The sequence below is a fragment of the Lepidochelys kempii genome, chromosome 17 (assembly GCF_965140265.1).
Source record: "Lepidochelys kempii isolate rLepKem1 chromosome 17, rLepKem1.hap2, whole genome shotgun sequence".
NCBI lineage: Eukaryota > Metazoa > Chordata > Testudines > Cheloniidae > Lepidochelys > Lepidochelys kempii.
In genome coordinates this window covers 6,422,934-6,443,366 of record NC_133272.1, presented here as the reverse complement: position 1 = coordinate 6,443,366, position 20,433 = coordinate 6,422,934, and the positions used below count along the sequence as shown (strand labels likewise).

At 39.0% G+C, this 20,433-nt stretch overlaps 1 protein-coding gene across 16 annotated transcripts in view; it reads left to right on the top strand.

Moving 5' to 3' along the window:
* BCAS3 (BCAS3 microtubule associated cell migration factor) overlaps positions 1–20,433 on the top strand; it is a 500,928-nt gene that overhangs the window by 218,297 nt on the left and 262,198 nt on the right. For all 16 annotated transcript variants that reach the window (XR_012155467.1, XR_012155469.1, XR_012155468.1 and 13 more), the window contains 3 exons: positions 7,494–7,594; positions 12,197–12,393; positions 14,267–14,364. Coding sequence is in view for 13 of the 16 variants with exons in the window: in XM_073315905.1 (XP_073172006.1) it covers positions 7,494–7,594; positions 12,197–12,393; positions 14,267–14,364 (396 nt within the window). In the remaining 3 variants the exon portion in view is untranslated. The remainder of the gene's footprint in view (positions 1–7,493; positions 7,595–12,196; positions 12,394–14,266; positions 14,365–20,433) is intronic.

The following is a 20,433-nucleotide window of genomic DNA, read 5'->3' as shown; positions in this document are numbered from 1 at the left end:
AGGCACAGTAAGTATGTAGGGTTGGGTTTTTTTAAGTTACCTAAGAGTAACAGTTGTTTGTGTTAAGCATCTGTGCAATACCTGACTGTCTTGAATGAATGATACATCTTGTGGTTCACAGTACTCGGGGAGAGCAGCCTACATGGGGCCTCTAGTTCTCCTTCTGCTCAGGTGGATTGGGAATGGGTGAGCTGAGCAGAAGGAGAGTAGGAAGTAATCTAAAGTAAGGAAGTAATCTACACCCGGTATAGGATGGGTACAGGTTACTTATTCCTGGAGCAAAGGGAAAACCAGGGGCCATATTGTGACTGAGTCACAGTATGGTCCCTAGTCTGCTCCTGAGTCCAAATCTATCCTTATGGCAGTGGGAAAGGTTTTAAAGAGTAACCACTGTGCATGTGGAAACCCATTCATTCTTGATTTGCACTCATAAGTGTGTTTTAGAGAGGCAAGGTCTGTCATTTATATGCACGAGTGATTGTGCTCAGATGAAAGCTATGGTGCAAAATTTGGCCCCAGATGGTTAATGGCTGCGTACTGTCCGTCTTCCGCTATACACGTTACAATAGCTTGTTATACTAGAGTACACAAACTAAACTTCAGTCTGGCATGAAATTTGAAATTATTTGAACTCCAGATTACTGTAGGTTTGTTAAAGAAATCCAAGTAACTACAGCAAAAAGTTAAGATTTTATGGTTCAGAAATAATATGCTTTACTGATTTTAATAGAAAACAAAGCACCTGCAGTTGTTGGGGCGATATCTCTGTGCAGTCATGAAATGCCCTTTTCACAATTATAAACAGTCTGTGGATGTTCTCTTATGAAAGAATAATGTGAGTAAAGTGAAACTAGGTACAAGATGAAAAGGAGGACTTGCGGCACCTTAGAGACTAACCAATTTATTTGAGCATAAGCTTTCGTGAGCTACAGGTACAAGATATGAGTTACAGTTAAAAAACTTTAATAACTGGACATCTCTTGTATCCAGGATCAGGGTGCAAGAAAGAGCCTTGACTGATGTAATACAGAACGTGAGCAAAATTTGGTCTTTTTATATCTGATACTGGTGCAAGTACGTTCCTAAAGAACTCAAAAATATTAGCTGTGCTGTTGTTAGTGCTCAATCACGCATCTCATTAATCCAGCTTTTCATGAGATTACAACTTCAATATAAAAATTCCCTCTGGGCTCAAATTGTTGTAAACTTTCCTCGGGACTTTAATTAACCTTATCTTGGAACTGTGTATTTCAGTAAATAATGGGAAAGTTCATTTTTTGTGATGTACAGATGCACAAGTCTCAAGTAATATACGTGCTCAGTTTTCCATAAGAGTATTTTCAGTGGACTAATATGATGACATAGCAGTGTTGCTGCTGCTGGCTAAATCAACGTTTTTGCTGTTAGTCACTGAATAGCAACTTCACCGATCTTGACAGCTCTAGTAGTTGCCCCTGGGAAGGAGGAGGAGGAAAAACAGTCCATAAAGTTCCCATTGGTTTGAAAGCAGAAACATCTGCTGGAGTTATGAACCGTGTGTGAGCAGAATTCCATAACAGGAAAGCCTGCAGTTGATCAGCTGTGCCCTCAAAACAGGCATTACTGCAGTCAATAGAATTTATTGCAGGGAAAGTTTAGGAGATATGGAGAAGATTAGGGGCAACAGCAAAACGTGTAAAAATATGTTTTTCTTTCATTGGTTGAATAAATAAGGCATTACTATAGCCAACATTGTTTCATGTTTATATATTGGTGGTGAGTCGTGTAGGTTTTGCAATCTTCAACAGATGTCTAACTTCTTAATATTAAGGTTTTAGTTTGAGATAGTTTAAATCATCCTTAAGTTGTTGAGTAAGATCGACCACTCTGGTAATGATATGCGTGAATACAATTTTACTATTGTATCCTGAAAATGCATGCTGCGTAAATGATGTCCTTAATTACCTACTGAACATTATATTGACTTCAGTGAATGTGGCAGATGCTTAGCACCCCATGGACGAATCTCAGCACCTTGCAAAATGAGGCCCATAAAGAGTACAACACTGAATGTAATCTTTAAAAAGTTAGGCCCTGGATTCATTTTGCTATGTTCCAGTTTTAAGAATGAAGTCATATGGCGTTATGAGGGTGTCAGAAGCAGCTCCATAGTTGAGTTGTGTTAAGATATGCACTTAAAACTGGATTAAAAGCTCTTTATTTCACATGATATAAAGGTTTATGAATACCCTGTGCTGTTTGTTATAGAGGCGCCATTCTCTGTTTATGGTTACAGTTGTGTCTGCTTTGCTATTATAAACTCCTATTATTAGGGGGTTTACAACATGGTTATAAAAATCTGCAGTGAGCGGAAGCCTGGTACATAAAGGTCAGCCCTTAAGCAATATTTTAAAATCATTTTTAAATGGTAATTTTTAGGTTATGCAGATATAAAAATATTAGTTTTAGCTTTAATTAAGGTTGTTCAGTGGGTCTTGACATAAGTGCAAAGCTCTTGTCTTACCAAAGTAAAAATATTTTTCAGTCACATTTACTTCTGTCTTTTCTTAATTGAATCATAGAATCATCGAATATCAGGGTTGGAAGGGACCTCAGGAGGTCATCTAGTCCAACCCCCTGCTCAAAGCAGGACCAATCCCCAACTAAATCATCCAAGCCAGGGCTTTGTCAACCCTGACCTTAAAAACTTCTAAGGAAGGAGATTCCACCACCTCCCTAGGTAACGCATTCCAGTGTTTCACCACCCTCCTAGTGAAAAAGTTTTTCCTAATATCCAACCTAACCTCCCCCACTGCAACTTGAGGCCATTACTCCTTGTTCTGTCATCTACCACCACTGAGAACAATCTGGATCTGTCCTCTTTGGAACCCCATTTCAGGTAGTTGAAAGCAGCTATCAAATCCCCCCTCATTCTTCTCTTCTGCAGGCTAAACAATCCCAGCTCCCTCAGCCTCTCCTCATAAATCATGTGTTCCAGACCCCTAATCATTTTTGTTGCCCTTCGCTGGACTCTCTCCAATTTATCCACATCCTTCTTGTAGTGTGGGGCCCAAAACTGGACACAGTACTCCAGATGAGGCCTCACCAATGTCGAATAGAGGGGAACGATCACGTCCCTCGATCTGCTGGCAGTGCCCCTCCATATACATCCCAAAATGCCATTGGCCTTCTTGGCAACAAGGGCACACGGTTGACTCATATCCAGCTTCTCGTCCACTGAAACCCCTAAGTCCTTTTCTACAGAACTGCTGCCGAGCCATTCGGTCCCTAGTCTGCGGCAGTGCATGGGATTCTTCCGTCCTAAGCGCAGGACTCTGCACTTGTCCTTGTTGAACCTCATCAGATTTCTTTTGGCCCAATCCTCTAATTTGTCTAGGTCCCTCTGTATCCTATCCAGCGTATCTACCTCTCCTCCCAGTTTAGTGTCATTTGCAAACTTGCTGAGGGTGCAATCCACACCATCCTCCAGATCATTTATGAAGATATTGAACAAAACCGGCCCCAGGACCGACCCTTGGGGCACTCCACTTGACGCCGGCTGCCAACTAGACATGGAGCCATTGATCACTACCCGTTGAGCCCGACAATCTAGCCAACTTTCTATCCACCTTATAGTCCATTCATCCAGCCCATACTTCTTTAACTTGCTGGCAAGAATACTGTGGGAGACCATGTCAAAAGCTTTGCTAAAGTCCAGGAACAACACGTCCACTGCTTTCCCCTCATCCACAGAGCCAGTTATCTCGTCATAGAAGGCAATTAGATTAGTCAGGCATGACTTGCCCTTGGTGAATCCATGCTGACTCTTCCTGATCACTTTCCTCTCCTCTAAGTGCTTCAGAATTGATTCCTTGAGGACCTGCTCCATGATTTTTCCTGGGACGGAGGTGAGGCTGACTGGCCTGTAGTTCCCAGGATCTGCCTTCTTCCCTTTTTTAAAGATGGGCACTGCATTAGCCTTTTTCCAGTCGTCCGGGACTTCCCCCGATCGCCATGAGTTTTCAGAGATAATGGCCATGGCTCTGCAATCACATCCGCCAACTCCTTTAGCACTCTCGGATGCAGTGCATCTGGCCCCACGGACTTGTGCTTGTCCAGCTTTTCTAAATAGTCCCGAACAACTTCTTTCTCCACAGAGGGCTGTTCACCTCCCCATGCTGTGCTGCCCAGTGCAGCAGTCTGGGAGCTGACCTTGTTCGTGAAGACAGAGGCAAAAAAAGCATTGAGTACATTAGCTTTTTCCACATCCTCTGTCACTAGGTTGCCTCCCTCATTCAGTAAGGGGCCCACACTTTCCTTGACTTTCTTCTTGTTGCTAACATATCTGAAGAAACCCTTCTTGTTACTCTTCGCATCTCTTGCTAGCAGCAACTCCAGGTGTGATTTGGCCTTCCTGATTTCACTCCTGCATGCCCGAGCAATATTTTTATACTCTTTCCTGGTCATTTGTCCAATCTTCCACTTCTTGTAAGCTTCTTTTTTGTGTTTAAGATCAGCAAGGATTTCACTGGTAAGCCAAGCTGGTCGCCTGCCATATTTACTATTCTTTTACGCATCGGGATGGTTTGTCCCTGTAACCTCAATAAGGATTCTTTAAAATACAGCCAGCTCCCCTGGACTTCTTTCCCCCTCATGTTATTCTCCCAGGGGATCCTGCCCATCAGTTCCCTGAGGGAGTCAAAGTCTGCTTTTCTGAAGTCCAGGGTCCGTATTCTGTGGCTCTCCTTTCTTCCCTGTGTCAGGATCCTGAACTCGACCATCTCATGGTCACTGCCTCCCAGGTTCCCATCCACTTTTGCTTCCCCTATTAATTCTTCCTGGTTTGTGAGCAGCAGGTCAAGAAGAGCTCTGCCCCTAGTTGGTTCCTCTAGCACTTGCACCAGGAAATTGTCCCCTACGCTTTCCAAAAGCTTCCTGGATTGTCTGTGCACTGCCATATTGCTCTCCCAGCAGATATCAGGGTGATTGAAGTCTCCCATGAGAACCAGGGCCTGCGATCTAGTAACTTCCGTTAGTTGCTGGAAGAAAGCCTCGTCCACCTTATCCCCCTGGTCCGGTGGTCTATAGCAGACTCCCGCCACAACATCACCCTTGTTGCTCACACTTCTAAACTTAATCCAGAGACTCTCAGGTTTTTCTGCAGTTTCATACTTGAGCTCTGAGCAGTCATACTGCTCCCTTACATACAATGCAACTCCCCCACCTTTTCTGCCCTGCTTGTCCTTCCTGAACAGTTTATATCCATCCATGACAGTACTCCAGTCATGTGAGTTATCGCACCAAGTCTCTGTTATTCCAATCACATCATAATTCCTTGACTGTGCCAGGACTTCCAGTTCTCCCTGCTCATTTCCCAGGCTTCTTGCATTTGTATACAGGCACTTGAAATAACCCGCTGATTGCCCCTCTTTCTCAGTATGAGACAGGAGCCCTCTCCTCTCGTGCGCTGCTGCTTGTGCTTCCTCCCGGTATCCCACTTCCCTGCTTATCTTTAGTTTATAAGGTGCCTTCTGCTCCCCCCAGTGGGTACGGTTCCCCTGGTGTGAACACCAGAGACCTAACTTGCAGGCTATTGTTCACAAACAGGTACATGAGAGAGAAGTTTCACCTGTCATGTTATTCTAGGCCCCTGCATTTTGCTCCTTTAAAATCTCTAGTACTTCCTCCAGTATAAAGTTGCAGTTGCAGGATAATGCTGCCGTCACTAGGAGGTACAGTGACAGGATGGTAATGACCCAAGGACCAGCAATCATGAGATTATATTAATCCTTGCAGTGCCAATCCCGGTGAAGGATGAGGCATCACTGCAATTTCTCTTTGTAGCAGGCAAACTGCAATTTTTGTTCCCTGAAATTATATGTAAAAAAGATGTAAATATTGATGGCTTTGAAATTTCTCTAATTCAGCAAGAGTTAAGTAGCCTGAGTGTGCAAACTGAAGAAGTGGAGGGGTTACATTTTTTTGTAGCAGCCTGTGCATGCTATTAAATTAGGAAATGGAAATGAAACTATTAATAAGCTAGCAAAAGGGCCTGTTTTTCCCCCCCTTAGAGACTAACCAATTTATTTGAGCATAAGCTTTCGTGAGCTACAGCTCACTTCATCGGATGCAACACAATGTTACACAGTCTTACCCTGTTAATCAGTTGTCACAGAAGTTGTATTTTACTGGTGGATGAAACAATCTCTGTGTGTAGCTTGTATATCAGTTTAAAGGTCAAACTCTGCTCTCCATTACATTCATGCAGCCTCATTGGGTGCAATCTTGTCAGTTGTAGATGACTACATAGGCTGCTCTTTGCAAAAGCAGGACAGTGATAACAAAATGATCCAGGAATACCATTGCTGGAAGAGAATCAACAAGGAGGATCCCACTTAAGGAAGTGGCATAAAATGAGCAAAAGAAGCAAAGACAGGTCTTTTTAAGTCCATAACAATCTTTATGGGCCGAGGCCTGTAAAAACTTGTGCATGTGAAGAACTATTGATTAATGTACGAGCTTTTTTTAGTTAGTTCAGGAGAACCCCAAAGCAATTACAAATGTAGGGCAAGTTCTGTTAAATTGCATCTTTTGTTCCAAAATATGTGTTTTATATCCAGCTTTTCATAATAATAAAAATAATCCCATTTCTAACTAACTGCACAGTGGTTGCGTGATGTGTACCTCTGTCTAATCTGCCTATTGTCTTTCCTAAAAAGTTGCTCTAGTTTCTCCCCTTTGGCGCTAAACAGCCTAGATCTCTCATGTTACCTGCCCAACTGTACATATATCACTCTGGTAAAACATTAGCTATTTAGGTACATACTACAAATAACCAGTGTGTCATGTTTTTCATGAATAGATTGTTGTTACTATTGTAAAATTTAGTAATTTTATGAAATGGCTGCTGAGATGTAAATAATCTACTCCCACCTGATTAAAAAGAAACCAGTCAGTTGCCAAATCAGCTTCAAATAACTGCATTAGTGCCATGATGAGATGATCATATTTGTTCCTGAAGCCAGGGAAGAAACTAAGTATTCAAGGTCGGTATGCATGCCAGTGCCTCAGGATAGGTTTTGTCACTGTAGCTTAACATAGCTCAACTTCTCTTAAAGTGGACAATTTGAAAAGTTTGTGCAGCAAGCTTATATCATTGACAGTGGCATTTGTCAGTGTGAAATCCCTCAAGACACATGGGAAGGGCTGTCATCTTTATTGAAGCTATTTTGTATGCTTGTTTAGAGCTTCAGGCTGAAAGAAGAAGAGCAAGTTGGGTTATCATAGTATCTGCCTAGGAATAAATAAAATGAATGCTTCTAAGTTTTCAGAAGAGGAACTTCTTTAGCATTTACTCCATCTATACTCAGACTGATCTTGCTCTGTGTTTCAGTATAAACAGTCAGAGCTTTGTGAAAGAATGGATGTTGTCATACTAACATATATATGAGAAGGTACAGTTAAAAAAAGCTGATTGAGAAATCTAAGTTCTTTCATCTTCTTTCTTTTCACAGTGGTTCCACCTGGGAGTCCTGGACCTATTACACGACATGAGTCGTATGATAGCTTAGCGTCTGACCATAGTGGTCAAGAGGATGAAGAATGGCTTTCCCAGGTATGGGTTTTGGGTTCTGGGAGGAGGTGGGGGGGCAGTTCTATATCCAGTTCTGAAGAGAAATGCATCCTATCCAGTACAAGTGAATTTCAAAGCTTTATTTAAAAAAAAAATGCTAAAGACCACAATACAGCAATATAATGTGTAAACCTAATTTCAATCTTGACCTAAGTGGAATCAGTTTGATGGTCTCAGTGAAGTCCTAGTGGATAGGTGTCCATGTTTTAACAAGCATAAACAAAGCCCCCATCCTGTTGGTCCTAATTACATTCTTAGCAATCTCTGAATGGATCAGGAAGGACTGAATTGGTCATGGAGAATTATCTGCCTTCCCCAACCCTGCAGACGTTGTCCCTTTTAGTCAGGGTTAAACAAGGTTAGTATGGCAAAGTGAGACTACTCTGTTGTGACTTATGCTATACTCATTCTGCCCTAACATAAGGCTGGAGGGTTAGTTGACTAAAGCATTTCTTTTTCTCTCTGACCGCCAGGCACCACCTTTCTCCAGCCCTAAATCTGTTCAACTGTTGCTGAATACAAACAAATGCACATAAAATGTAAACTTTCAAAAGTAATTGCCCCTTGACTTAGCTACTGACTTCTGAGTTAATGTTTCCCTCTGTAACAATAGATTACATGTTGCAAGAGTGAATGTTTCTGTTGTCTGAGGTGTTATCAACCATTAAAGAGGAAAGTCAGATCTCTGAACTCAGGATTTGGCCAATAAGTGGAGACAGAATCAATTTTCAAATAATTTGGTGTAAACTATACATGTATTTGTAATTTTGGAATGCATTCTGTACGGTTGGGACCATAAACATTTGAAACAAATTTAAGGAAACAGAAAGCAAATTGCTTTTTAAAACCTTTCTAGGTCATCTTTAAGTCATAACACTGAAAAATAAAGATTGAAGAATATGATGTAATATCTTTATAACTCAGTTATTTTTAATGCATTGTCTAATGGTTGATAAACTCTGTTGTTATAGAATATCCTAATTTAAGACTGGAAGGTTAGTTAACTGTCGTACTTCATGATCTCAATATGAATGAACTATTTTGCATACTAAGCCAAACCTTTACGTTTTTACTCAGGGAATATTCTCATTACATTCAGTGGGCATTTTCCCTTAGTAAGAACAGGGTAAGGATTTCATGATTTGACTCAATGCAAAACCTCAGCTTACAAACACAGGATATAAATAATAAAGTGAAATTCAATTTCTGTAATTTTTTTAAGATTGACCTCTGAAATTTATTTTTGTAAGGGTTAAAAATGGTGAAAAATAATGTACCAAAACAATTATTCAGCACTTTCACAATTCATCCTGACAGGCAGCCTGAATTTTCTTCAGCTTGGATACATTACTATGTAGGTGTCGTACTTCCAGTGCTTCTGTCCAGCTTTCACATTTTAATTTGGCACTATTTCAGATATATTGCATTGCCTCATGGATATGTTGAGGATCTGCTACATCCAGTGACTTTTAAACCATATCTAGTATATTCCTCAAATAAGATTGCAGTCCTGCAACAGGTCTACACAGTATACATCTGTGTCTCAGGATCCCCAGTGACTGTAGGGATCCATTCACAGGGATCCAATTACAAAACCGTGGCCTAAGATTTCAGTTTTGGTTTCACATTGATATGTCAGACCCGGTTGTCTCTATCTTGTCACAGCATAAAGACAAACGATGAAATCCTAGCCCCGTTGATGTCAATGTGAGTTTTGCCATTGATTTCAATGGGGCCAGGATGTCATCTAGAGTTTTTAATAGTTTTCCAAATACTGTAACTACAATGTAAATGTTATATCATAATCCACGTTCCAACATCATTTAGTCACTTTACAACTTAGCTCACATTACTTGTTGGGTTATTCTTCATTGTAGCAGGTGGCTCACAGAGCAAGAATAAAGTGGACATATAGCATATAGGATTGTGTGTTGCTAATAAAAAGATGATTCAAAGTAGTAATAGGAGGACAGCTCTACTCAAGTCTTGTCATAAATACCCTGTAATAGAGCAGCAAGTATATTTTATATGAAAAAAATTCCCAAATGAGGTTTCTCATTACACAAAAAGAGAAATCAGAAAGTGTACCAGGAATGCTTAGTTTTTGCTAAGTGAAAAGAGTGATGATATCTCTTTTGAACATGAAGATCGTAGCTTTCTCAAAGCAAGCCACTTTAGATTAAGCCCAAAGAGCATGTATGTTTTTCAAAATTAAAGTGTTGTTATCAACAGTAACAGCATGCAGTGAAAAAACACTGCCCTTCACTTCAACTTTTCAATTAGAACAGTGGGTAATGTGTGCTGTCAGTGTGAAGTAGATACAATATGTTTGTCCTGCACACAACAGGAGAGTGAATAGGAACATCTGGCCATAGCCTCGCTAAAATTTCAAAGGCATCTGTTTACCTCTCGGCTCTGTGACACTGATGGTTTCAAGCTTAAAATATACAGAATGCTTTATCTGTGGCCTAATTTACATTTCTGCATAAAAGCTACTTAGATTGACTGTAGAGGTTTATAATTTGAGTTACCCCAAGATAAATGGAAATATGGAGGTAGTACTACACAGACTATGCTTTTGTCCTCCCAGGCTTGCAAATAATTGCCTTGGAACAATATTTTTTAAGTCTTTAAAATTACCTTGTGTAAAAATCAGAAGTCACCTAAAGCACAGAAATTTGATAATAGTTAGAGAAAAGTGTAAGATGCTAAGCAGCAAGGCACATCTATATGTAACAAAACTACCGAAAGATGTCTTCAGTATACTACATTCTATTTGTTTACGGAGTAATTTATTGTTTTAATAGAAAATGGTAGGAATTTAGTAGGCTATTTGATTTTGTGCTTTTGAAAATACCTGTTCACCAAAGTTTAAAAATCAGAAACTCTAACAGGAAAAGAAAACATTAAAGTGTCTTTGCATATGCTGTTGTTCTTAACTAGTCTTAATGGTCTTGTACTCATGGCTGGGTTGGCCTGTTCATTCTAAGGGTTTACTTTCACAATTACATAACTTTTCAAAACAAAAATGACTAATTTGCATTCTTAGAGATCACTTTGTTAAAGTGTTTGAAAAAATTGATGATCATCTGGTTTTGAGGTGTCACTGTGAAAAAAACCATGCCCAAAAATATTTTGCATGCTCTTTCCTGTTTTGCTTACTGAAAATGACCTATTCTGTAAGATTCAGACAGGCCATGGATTTAGTTTCCCATTAAGAGCAAGTATCTTTTAATTCAAGGAAGAAATTTGTTTAAAGTTATTTGCAAACATCAGAAATTTGCACTTTCTATACTCTCCTCTCCATTTTAAAGTATGTATGGAAGTATGGGCCTGAGGTTATGTATATATGCACTAGTACATGGAACATAAACCCTTTTGCTTAAATGGTCAGACTTTCAACTGAATGCATATATGTTAAACATTTAGCTGTCTTGCTAAAGTAAGTGTATTGTAGATATGTGGTTGTATTGTATATATGTGGTAATGTGTGTATGGCTGGAGCTGTATGATCTATTACAAATGATGTTGTTTTTCGGCAAGATGGTCTCTGCCAGCAGTAGCTTCAGAAATGCCAACAGTAATTATCAACTTTGTTTTGAAATACAATTCACACTTTATACATGTGAAGAAGTGCTTTTTACAGTGTGAACTTTCAGAACGATGCACTGAACAAAATTGTAACAGCTTGCTCTTAAAGAGAGGTCTCCCTGACCTGGTCAGGATTAAAGTTGTTGACAAAGATGTATGGGGGAAGGTTTTCAGTTGCTTCACTTGGTCTAGGTGGACAGAGACTGAATTATGTTCTTCTGTTGTTGTCACCAAAAATTGTAAACTGTTAATTTTGTAGCTATGGAATTCATTTTGCAATGGTAAGAACAAAGTAAAAACTTGGTCATATGAAATGACAGTCATGGTGAATGTCATGGGCTCCCGAACAATGTAAGAAGATTCAGAGATTTTGTCTCCTAGAAATTTTTATAAAATTGAAATGATCAAGAGAAGTTGTTTTCTGATCTTCAGCAACACATAGGGCTTAATTTTCAAAGTCAGATGGCTTAATAACATTTCTGACTCCCGCATATAGCTGCTCAGATTAGCACATAGGTTTAAAACAGGAATTTGGGTGCCTAAGTGCCCATATGAACACACAAATACAAGGTTTGGACATGATGTGTAGGAGCCCAGATTTGAAAATTTGATTCACTGTAGATTTTTTTATTTTGAAGGGTTAAAATGCTGTTAATTTCTAAAATAGTTTAACCCAGAATCCAGTTTAGGTTCTACACTCATTTAATTCCTGATCATTGGCTGAATCCTTCAAGGTGCAGAGTGTCTCCTTATCCATTTTTGAGTGCCTTCATCTCCCATTGACACCACGGGACTGAGGGTTCTGAAAGCTTTGTAGGAGGCCCTTTATAGGATCAGATCTTATATAAGCAAAGCCATTCTGTATTTTGCTCTGTTGAAATGTCTTCTAAGGAAATGGAGCAAAATGCCTCTCTCCGGTTTGGTTGCCCTGGGATTCTAGAGGGCTCATGAGATTGAGGGAATTTCTCAATATGGTGTACAATATTCTTCTAGGTTGAAATAGTGACTCACACTGGACCTCACAGACGCCTATGGATGGGCCCCCAGTTCCAGTTCAAAACGATTCATCCCTCAGGTCAAACAACGGTCATTTCATCCAGTTCTTCTGTGCTGCAGTCACATGGTCCAAGTGACACCCCACAGCCTCTTCTGGACTTTGATACAGATGACCTTGATCTCAACAGTCTCAGGTAACAGTAAAGTTAATTTTACAAGAATGTTTCATAGTTATTTACACACAGATTAGCCAATTGCTCAAATAAATTCTTCTATGTAAATACATAACTATTAATATCAAGCTTGTTTGGATCAGATGCTTAGACTATCACATGCCTTGTTAATGATAAAAATTCATCTAGGACAAAGTGATGATCAGAATTTCTATCCAAATGTCTTTAGTGATCGCCTAGATTCCCTTCTGTTGCCGCTTCTTGCCTGAATAACAATGGAATATGTGCAAAGTCCAGTTGTCTTGTTCTGTTGCACTTAAGCTCTAAAATGTTCAGTGCTTCATTGCCTTTCACAGTTTCTGCATTGCTTAGCAACATCATTTGCTATAACATGACTAGGAGCATCAGGGTGTAGATTTATAGCCTGCTGACTATAAAGGGTTCAGTGTGTTGGAACACTAAGTGAACTACTGGAATGTCTTTTTTTCCCCCTTTTCCATCTTCTTTTCTTTCCTTGTTCAGTGTATTATGTAAAATTCTGGTACTAGATTTGAACCTAGAGATGCCTCGAAAACCTTTTCCCTCATGTATGCTTTTTTTGTCATTGGCAAAATCACATTGTATGATGGACGTGTGTTTTTATCTGCCTCTGCCAACAGCAAGAACATCTCAATACAACAAACCAAAAGTCGCTCCTTGAGTTGGTTCATGACTTCTGTTTCTTCTTAAAGAGTAACTCATATCCTTGCCTTTTTTCAATTTACTTTGTATGGGTTTGCTTTGTTTTCCTCCATTCTTATTTTTGATTTCCTAACATTATTAACCACTTTCTGGGAGCAGCTGACTTCCTTGTAATGTTGCTAATAGATTATCAGAAGGTGTCAGAGTGAGACCTAGTGCTGTTACTCTGCTGAAAATGGGTATAATAAGTAGTTCATCTCAATATGTTTCCCCAAAACTTTCAGATGTTAGTTGTTCTCAGTTTCATTCATTTAAAGTTATCAGTCTTTGAATGTGGGCTTTCTGGGGGGAGGTTGTTAGTATTTATTGGTAGGCAGTGATTTTTAAAAAGTGCCATATTCGTCATAAATTTCTGCTTCCCCTATGATAGCTAGAAAGAGTTAACAAGTCTACGACTTTCAGAGCCAACAGGTGATTCTGGAACCTAAAGTTTCATGGTATTGGCTCTCTGGGATTTAGACCGTATTCCCATCTCCCACGCATAAAACAGTGCAAGTGTGGAAGATGACCAACCCTGCTGAACATTATGCAAACTCTCCTGGGCCCTGAACTTGAAGTGAATAATCTTTACTCATGTGAGTAGGCCCATTGCCTTCAATTACATTGCCCCCTGTGTAAGGATATTCCGGATTGGACTCTTAATGTGTATACCTGGCTTTCTAAGGTTCTTTGGAACCCAGCCAGCTGATGTCCCGATGCTGGATATTTAAATAATTATATGTATATATATATAAAAATAATTGATTAAATGAAGAAAGATGTATGCTGGCAGGAGAGTGGGTAGTTAAAAACATAACATTAAACATTAAACATTCCCTCCTCACACAAACCAGTTTTGCCTGCCGAGCCAAAGGACTTGTACCATACCTGTGGGCAATAAGGGGAATTTGTGGAGCTAAGGTTTTCTTTTTTCTTTGCGGCTTTCTAAGAGCTCTAATCTTAAGAAAAAGTATGGAGATACTTAATTTTCATGAAATTTATCATCCATTGATTGGATCCACACACCAGTGGAAAATAAAAGCTTTCAACGCTTGGTTGATTTTAGAATAAATAGTTCTTTAATTGATTGGACTTGTTCAGTTTTCTTGATTTAAGAACGGCCTTAACGAGCAGTGATTTTGACGTAGGTGACACATATGATTTTAAATTTTAGGATTCAGCCTGTTCGCTCTGAACCTGTTAGCATGCCAGGATCATCACGTCCGATTTCTGATCGCAGAGGAGTTTCAACGGTGATCGATGCTACCTCAGGTAGAAAACACGTGTTTTGATTGACATTAATGGCATTTGTCAAACTTTTATTTATTTGCTTAGTAACATGTTGTTACTAATCAAAGCCATATATTTAAAGAGCTGTCAAAATTTTCAGATCTACTGTAGGGTCTGTGCTATCTTATATTTAATTAACTTATATTGAAAGCTACCAGGATGATGACTCATTTTGCCTTTGATCATTTGAATGTGAAGTAGCAGTACTGGTAGAAAATCTAAATACAATATATGTGTTCAGTTTACTTAAACAGAATATCAAAGTCCCTGATCTAAAGAAAGAGAAGGTGTGTCAGGGCTAACACAGGAATACTTTTATTAGTGAAAGCATAAAGTTTAGAAAATCATTACACTAATAATCTCTGTCTATCAGGGTTATAAATTACCTACCAATGAAAAATATCCTTGTATATATTAGCAATGTCTGTGAGCAAACAATGCCTATCAGATAAACTAATCAATGTTTCTTTAGCAGGGATATTTTTCACTGACTCTTTTTGCAATGGAGAACAACTTTAAATAAACCATGATTATTTCAATATCAGCCTAATAATATATGTAGTATAAAGTTTTCTGCCCTTGTTTCTTAGTGCCATGGTATGCTATGTATAAAGAAACAAGGGCAGTGGGGTTTTACATTCCAGTACAGCTGTATAGAATGTGAAGGTTGCACACAGCAGGATTTTGTCAAATAAAATCTCTCACAAGTAGAATTATTAAACACACAGCATTAGTCAACCAGTCGAGTCAGAGAGGATTTTAATCTTTAGCGATTTGAAAATCCCTAGAGACTGCTGATTGGATTGAGGTTTAAACTGTAAAAGGAAACTGCAACACATAAAGAAACTGATTTGTGAAGGGTGTTTTAAAGAGAGTTAAAATGAAAGCTCCTGTTCCGGATTCTGTTTGCTATAGATATAAATTCTGAATCCAAGATGCTACTTTTGTGTGCCAGATCTATTTATTTTGGTGTCTTTTTCTAGATCCGTGTTTATAATTAAGTGTAGCAATTACACTCACACTCCATAGTTAAGTTTATATCACCACTGACATATAAATCCCTATTTTCAGACATTTTAAAGTTGTTAAATTAACTCTGCTTGAAACTAGGCAGACATCTGGGACTGCGTCTTGGGAATATTTTTAATAAATGTATATGAAATATTGAGAAAATTGTCTTGGCTATATAGGGAAACCTAAGTATCCAAACCGATGCATTTTTTTAGTAGTTCATCTGAAAAATGTCATCTTTTAAAAATAAAACTTAAGAGATTTAGATCATAATGGTAATCTCGGTCAGTATATTCGAAATTTTGAAAACCAAATTATTAATGTTTTAGGCTATTCCACCCTACAAATCCAACCATGGCAGCTGTCCAGCATATTTAGGGGCATTTGCAGGGTGGCTAGAACAATACAAATAACGAACTGTGACCTAAGTCCTTAGCTAGTCTGTAACATGATTCTATAACCAAGTTGTTCCATCTACACTACAGACAATAAACAATGCAAGCAGATGGCTAACTCTCTGCTAAATAGCCCTCTTCTGTAGTGTAGATGGGGCCTTTGTTTAAAGGGGCTCATATGCATGTGATGAAGCTTTTTTTGGTAATGCTTGTAACATGTGTGTCCACATTTAAATTAGTGTATATTGTTATAAGTCTAAAATATATTTCTCGTACAACCATACAGTTTTGTTATAATACTTCATAAGTTTCTTACAAACAATACATGGATTTTGCCAGTGGCATGCTGATAGCAATATTTTATTTAAATCCACTTCCAAACAGTTTGGATTTGCAATGATTTTTGATTCAGAGACTTTAACCTCTATTTGAAGCCTTTGTATTGGCTGAGCCCTGGTTCTTTCCCATGCAGAAACTCTTTCGTACAGATAGATGTGCCAGATTACATTTGATGGTTTAGTGATGTGGCCTCTCCTAAAGAGTTAAGGAGATACAAGAAAATGCATGCACTTTTTCTCAAGGTTTCATTCTGCACTTGAAACAGAGTCCAGCAGATGAGAGACAGACTATTTAGCACTCATTCTCTCTTCCTCTAATCTTTTCATTTCAAAAAAATGCTTAATGGATGTGTGCAGCAAATTACATTAAACTCAGTTTTGAATGTAAGGATTTTATTTTAAATACCATTCTTGAGCTGCATTAAATTTTTGTCTTCAAAAGTCCAGTACTGCAAATATTCTTATTTCCTGCTGATATTACCAAGGCACGTCCTAAATGGCTTACATTCTTTATGAAAACAAGTTTATTGGAAAATACCTTTTTAGGTTTGAAAGGTTTTTTTTTTTTTAAGTAGGTCATAAATTTTTTATTACCTAACCTGAACCAGGAAGTGATTCTTCAGTTCTGACCCATACATTTGAGTCTGTTGCACTTTATGAAGATGCTTATCTGGTTGTTTGATTGCCTGTTGCTTAGAGATGTGACGAGTGTGGCGCCCCTCTTATCAAGTGCTATCACTTGGTCTTGCCATCAAAAGATTACAAGTACAGTTTATCATCTTTGATGATTCTTGCAGCGCATTTAATAGCTCACACGCACTCAACCTTGCCCACCAACCCCCTGCTGGTGACAGCTCTGTCTTTGTGTTTAAAACGACAACGGTGTACATATTTTTATTATGATAACTTTTATAGGTTATGTCAGCAAAACCATGCTATCATGTAATATGTTCTGGCACAGAGGATTTAAAATAATTCTTAATTTTAAAAAGTATAGGCCACCTGCAGTGATCAGGTGGATCAGGAAGATCTCCAATGAGAGCCAGGGAGTTATACCAAAATAAAATCAAAGTTACTGAATATAGAATCAGGGCAATTTCTGTAATAAAGAAGTGAGATCTAATTATTATGTTAGACAGAATTTAGTAAATTATATTTAAATTATGGAAGGGCTATTTTTAACAGCAAAGATTGGAGGTAGGTTTCGTTGGGTTTCTTTAATGAAAATGACTTTATTTGCTCAATTTATATTTAAATCCTTTTGATCGGTTAACATTTTGATAAAGAGTGACCTTGGGTAGAGTTAAACGTTAGGGTTTACCTTTTGGTAAAGGATACATGATTTTTTGTTTGTTTTGGGGTGGTTGTTTTTTTTTTGCAGTATGCAACCAAATTTGCATGCATGTGTTGATTTCAGTCCCTAATGTTGACGCTTGTTCTGTTGCTGCAATCTGATGAGGATGTTGTGTTTCTGAATCACTTGTTTCTCTGCTCTGAGAAGGTTCTGGGTATTGGTGACTATGGAGAGCTATCCCCAGGCTACGTGTGCACAAAGAGCAGACGAAATACTGCCTGTATCTTGGAGTATCTCCTTATTGTGGAAATCTGATTCACGTGAATATACATAGCAGTCTAGGTACAGAATTTGGTGAGGTGCATAAATACTCCTGTTCGTTATCATCTTCTATTATAGAGGCCCTAATTCATGCATCAGGTTATATTGTGCACTAGGCGCTCTCTCAAAAATCATTTAAGGCAACCTGCCCCTACCAGAAAAGTTTGTATAAAACGTATATATTGCCTATTCTACAAATACATTAGAAGCAAGAGGAAGACGAAGGACAGGGTAGGACTGTTACTCAATGAAGGGGGAAAAACAATAACAGAAAATGTGGAAATGCCAGAGGTGCCAAATGACTTCTTTGTTTTGGTTTTCACCAAGAAGGTTGGCGGTGATTGGATGGCTAACCTAGTGAATACCAGTGAAAATGAAGTAGGATCAGAAGAGGCTAAAATAGGGAAAGAACAAGTTAAAAATTACTTAGACAAATTAGAGGTCTTCAAATCACCAGAGCCTGATGATATGCATTCTAGAATACTCAAGGAGCTGACGGAGGAGATATCTGAGCCATTGGCAATTATCTTTGAAAAGTCATAGAAGATGAGAGAAATTCCAGAAGACTGGAAAAGGGTAAATATAGTGCCCATCTATAAAAAGGGAAATAAGGACAACCCAGGGAATTACAGACCAGTCAACTTAACTTCTGTACCCAGAAAGTTAATAGAGCAAATAATTAAGCAATCAATTTGAAAACATCTAGAAGATAATAAGGTGATAAGTAACAGTCAGCATGGATTTGTCAAGAACAAAACATGTCAAACCAACCTGATAGCTTTCCTTGAGAGGGTAACAAGCCTTGTGGATAGGGGGCAAGCGGTAGACATGATATGTCTTGATTTTAGTAAGGCTTTTGATACTGTCTCGCATGACTTTCTCATAAACAAACTAGATAGAGCTACTACAAGGTGTGTGCAAAACTGGTTGGAAAATCATTCCTAGAGAGTAGTTATCAGTGGTTCACAGTCATGCTGGAAGGACATAACGAGTGGGGTCCTGCAGGGATCAGTTCTGGGTCTGGTTCTGTTCAATATCTCCATCAATGATTTAGATAATGGCATAGAGAGTACACTTATAAAGTCTGCAGACGATACCAAGCTGGGAGGGGTTGCAAGTGCCTAGGAGGATAGGATTAAAATTCAAAATGATCTGGACAAACTGGAGAGCTGGTCTGAAGTAAATAGGATGAAATTCAATAAGGACAAATACAAAGTACTCCATTTAGGAAGGAACAATCAGTTGCACACATACAAAATGGGAAATGACTGCCTAGGGAGGAGTACTGCAGAAAGGGATCTGGGGGTCATAGTGGACCACAAGCTAAATATTAGTCAATAGTGTAACGCTGTTGCAAAAAAAGCGAACATCATTCTGGGATGTATTAGCAGGAGTGTTGTAAGCAAGCATTCTTACAACTACAATACCTACCTGCTGAAACAAAGAAACAGATTGACAGAGCCAGAAGAGTACCCAGAAGTCACCTACTACAGGACAGGTCCAACAAAGAAAATAACAGAACGCCACTAGCCATCACCTTCAGCCCCCAACTAAAACCTCTCCAACGCATCATCAAGGATCTAAAACCTATCCTGAAGGACAACCCATCACTCTCTCAGATCTTGGGAGACAGGCCAGTCCTTGCTTACAGACAGCCCCCCAACCTGAAGCAAATACTCACCAGCAACCACACACCACACAACAGAACCACTAACCCAGGAACCTATCCTTGCAACAAAGCCCGTTGCCAACTGTGTCCACATGTCTATTCAGGGGACACCATCATAGGGCCTAATCACATCAGCCACACTATCAGAGGCTCGTTCACCTGCACATCTACCAATGTGATATATGCCATCATGTGCCAGCAATGCCCCTCTGCCATGTACATTGGTCAAACTGGACAGTCTCTACATAAAAGAATAAATGGATACAAATCAGACGTCAAGAATTATAACATTCAAAAACCAGTTGGAGAACACTTCAATCTCTTTGGTCACTCGATTACAGACCTAAAAGTTGCAATTCTTCAACAAAAAAACTTCAAAAACAGACTCCAACGAGAGACTGCTGAATTGGAGTTAATTTGCAAACTGGATACAATTAACTTAGGCTTGAATAGAGACTGGGAGTGGATGGGTCATTACACAAAGTAAAACTATTTCCCCATGTTTATTCCTCCCCCCCACCTCCGTTCCTCAGACATTCTTGTCAACTGCTGGAAATGGCCCACCTTGATTATCACTACAAAAGGTTCCCCCCCCCCCACTCTCCTGCTGGTAATAGCTCACCTTAAGTGATCACTCTTGTTACAGTGTGTATGGTAACACCCATTGTTTCATGTTCTCTATGTATATAAATCTCCCCACTGTATTTTCCACTGAATGCATCCGATGAAGTGAGCTGTAGCTCACGAAAGCTTATGCTCAAATAAATTTGTTTGTCTCTAAGGTGCCACAAGTATTCCTTTTCTTTTTGCGAATACAGACTAACATGGCTGCTATTCTGAAAAAAGACATGAGAAGTAATTATTCCACTCTACTCTGCGCTGATTAGTCCTCAACTGGAGTATTGTGTGCAGTTCTGGGCACCACATTTCAGGAAGGATGTGGACAAATTGGAGAGAGTCCAGAGAAGAGCAACTAAAATAATGAAAGGTCTAGAAAACATGACCTATGAGGGAAGGTTGAAA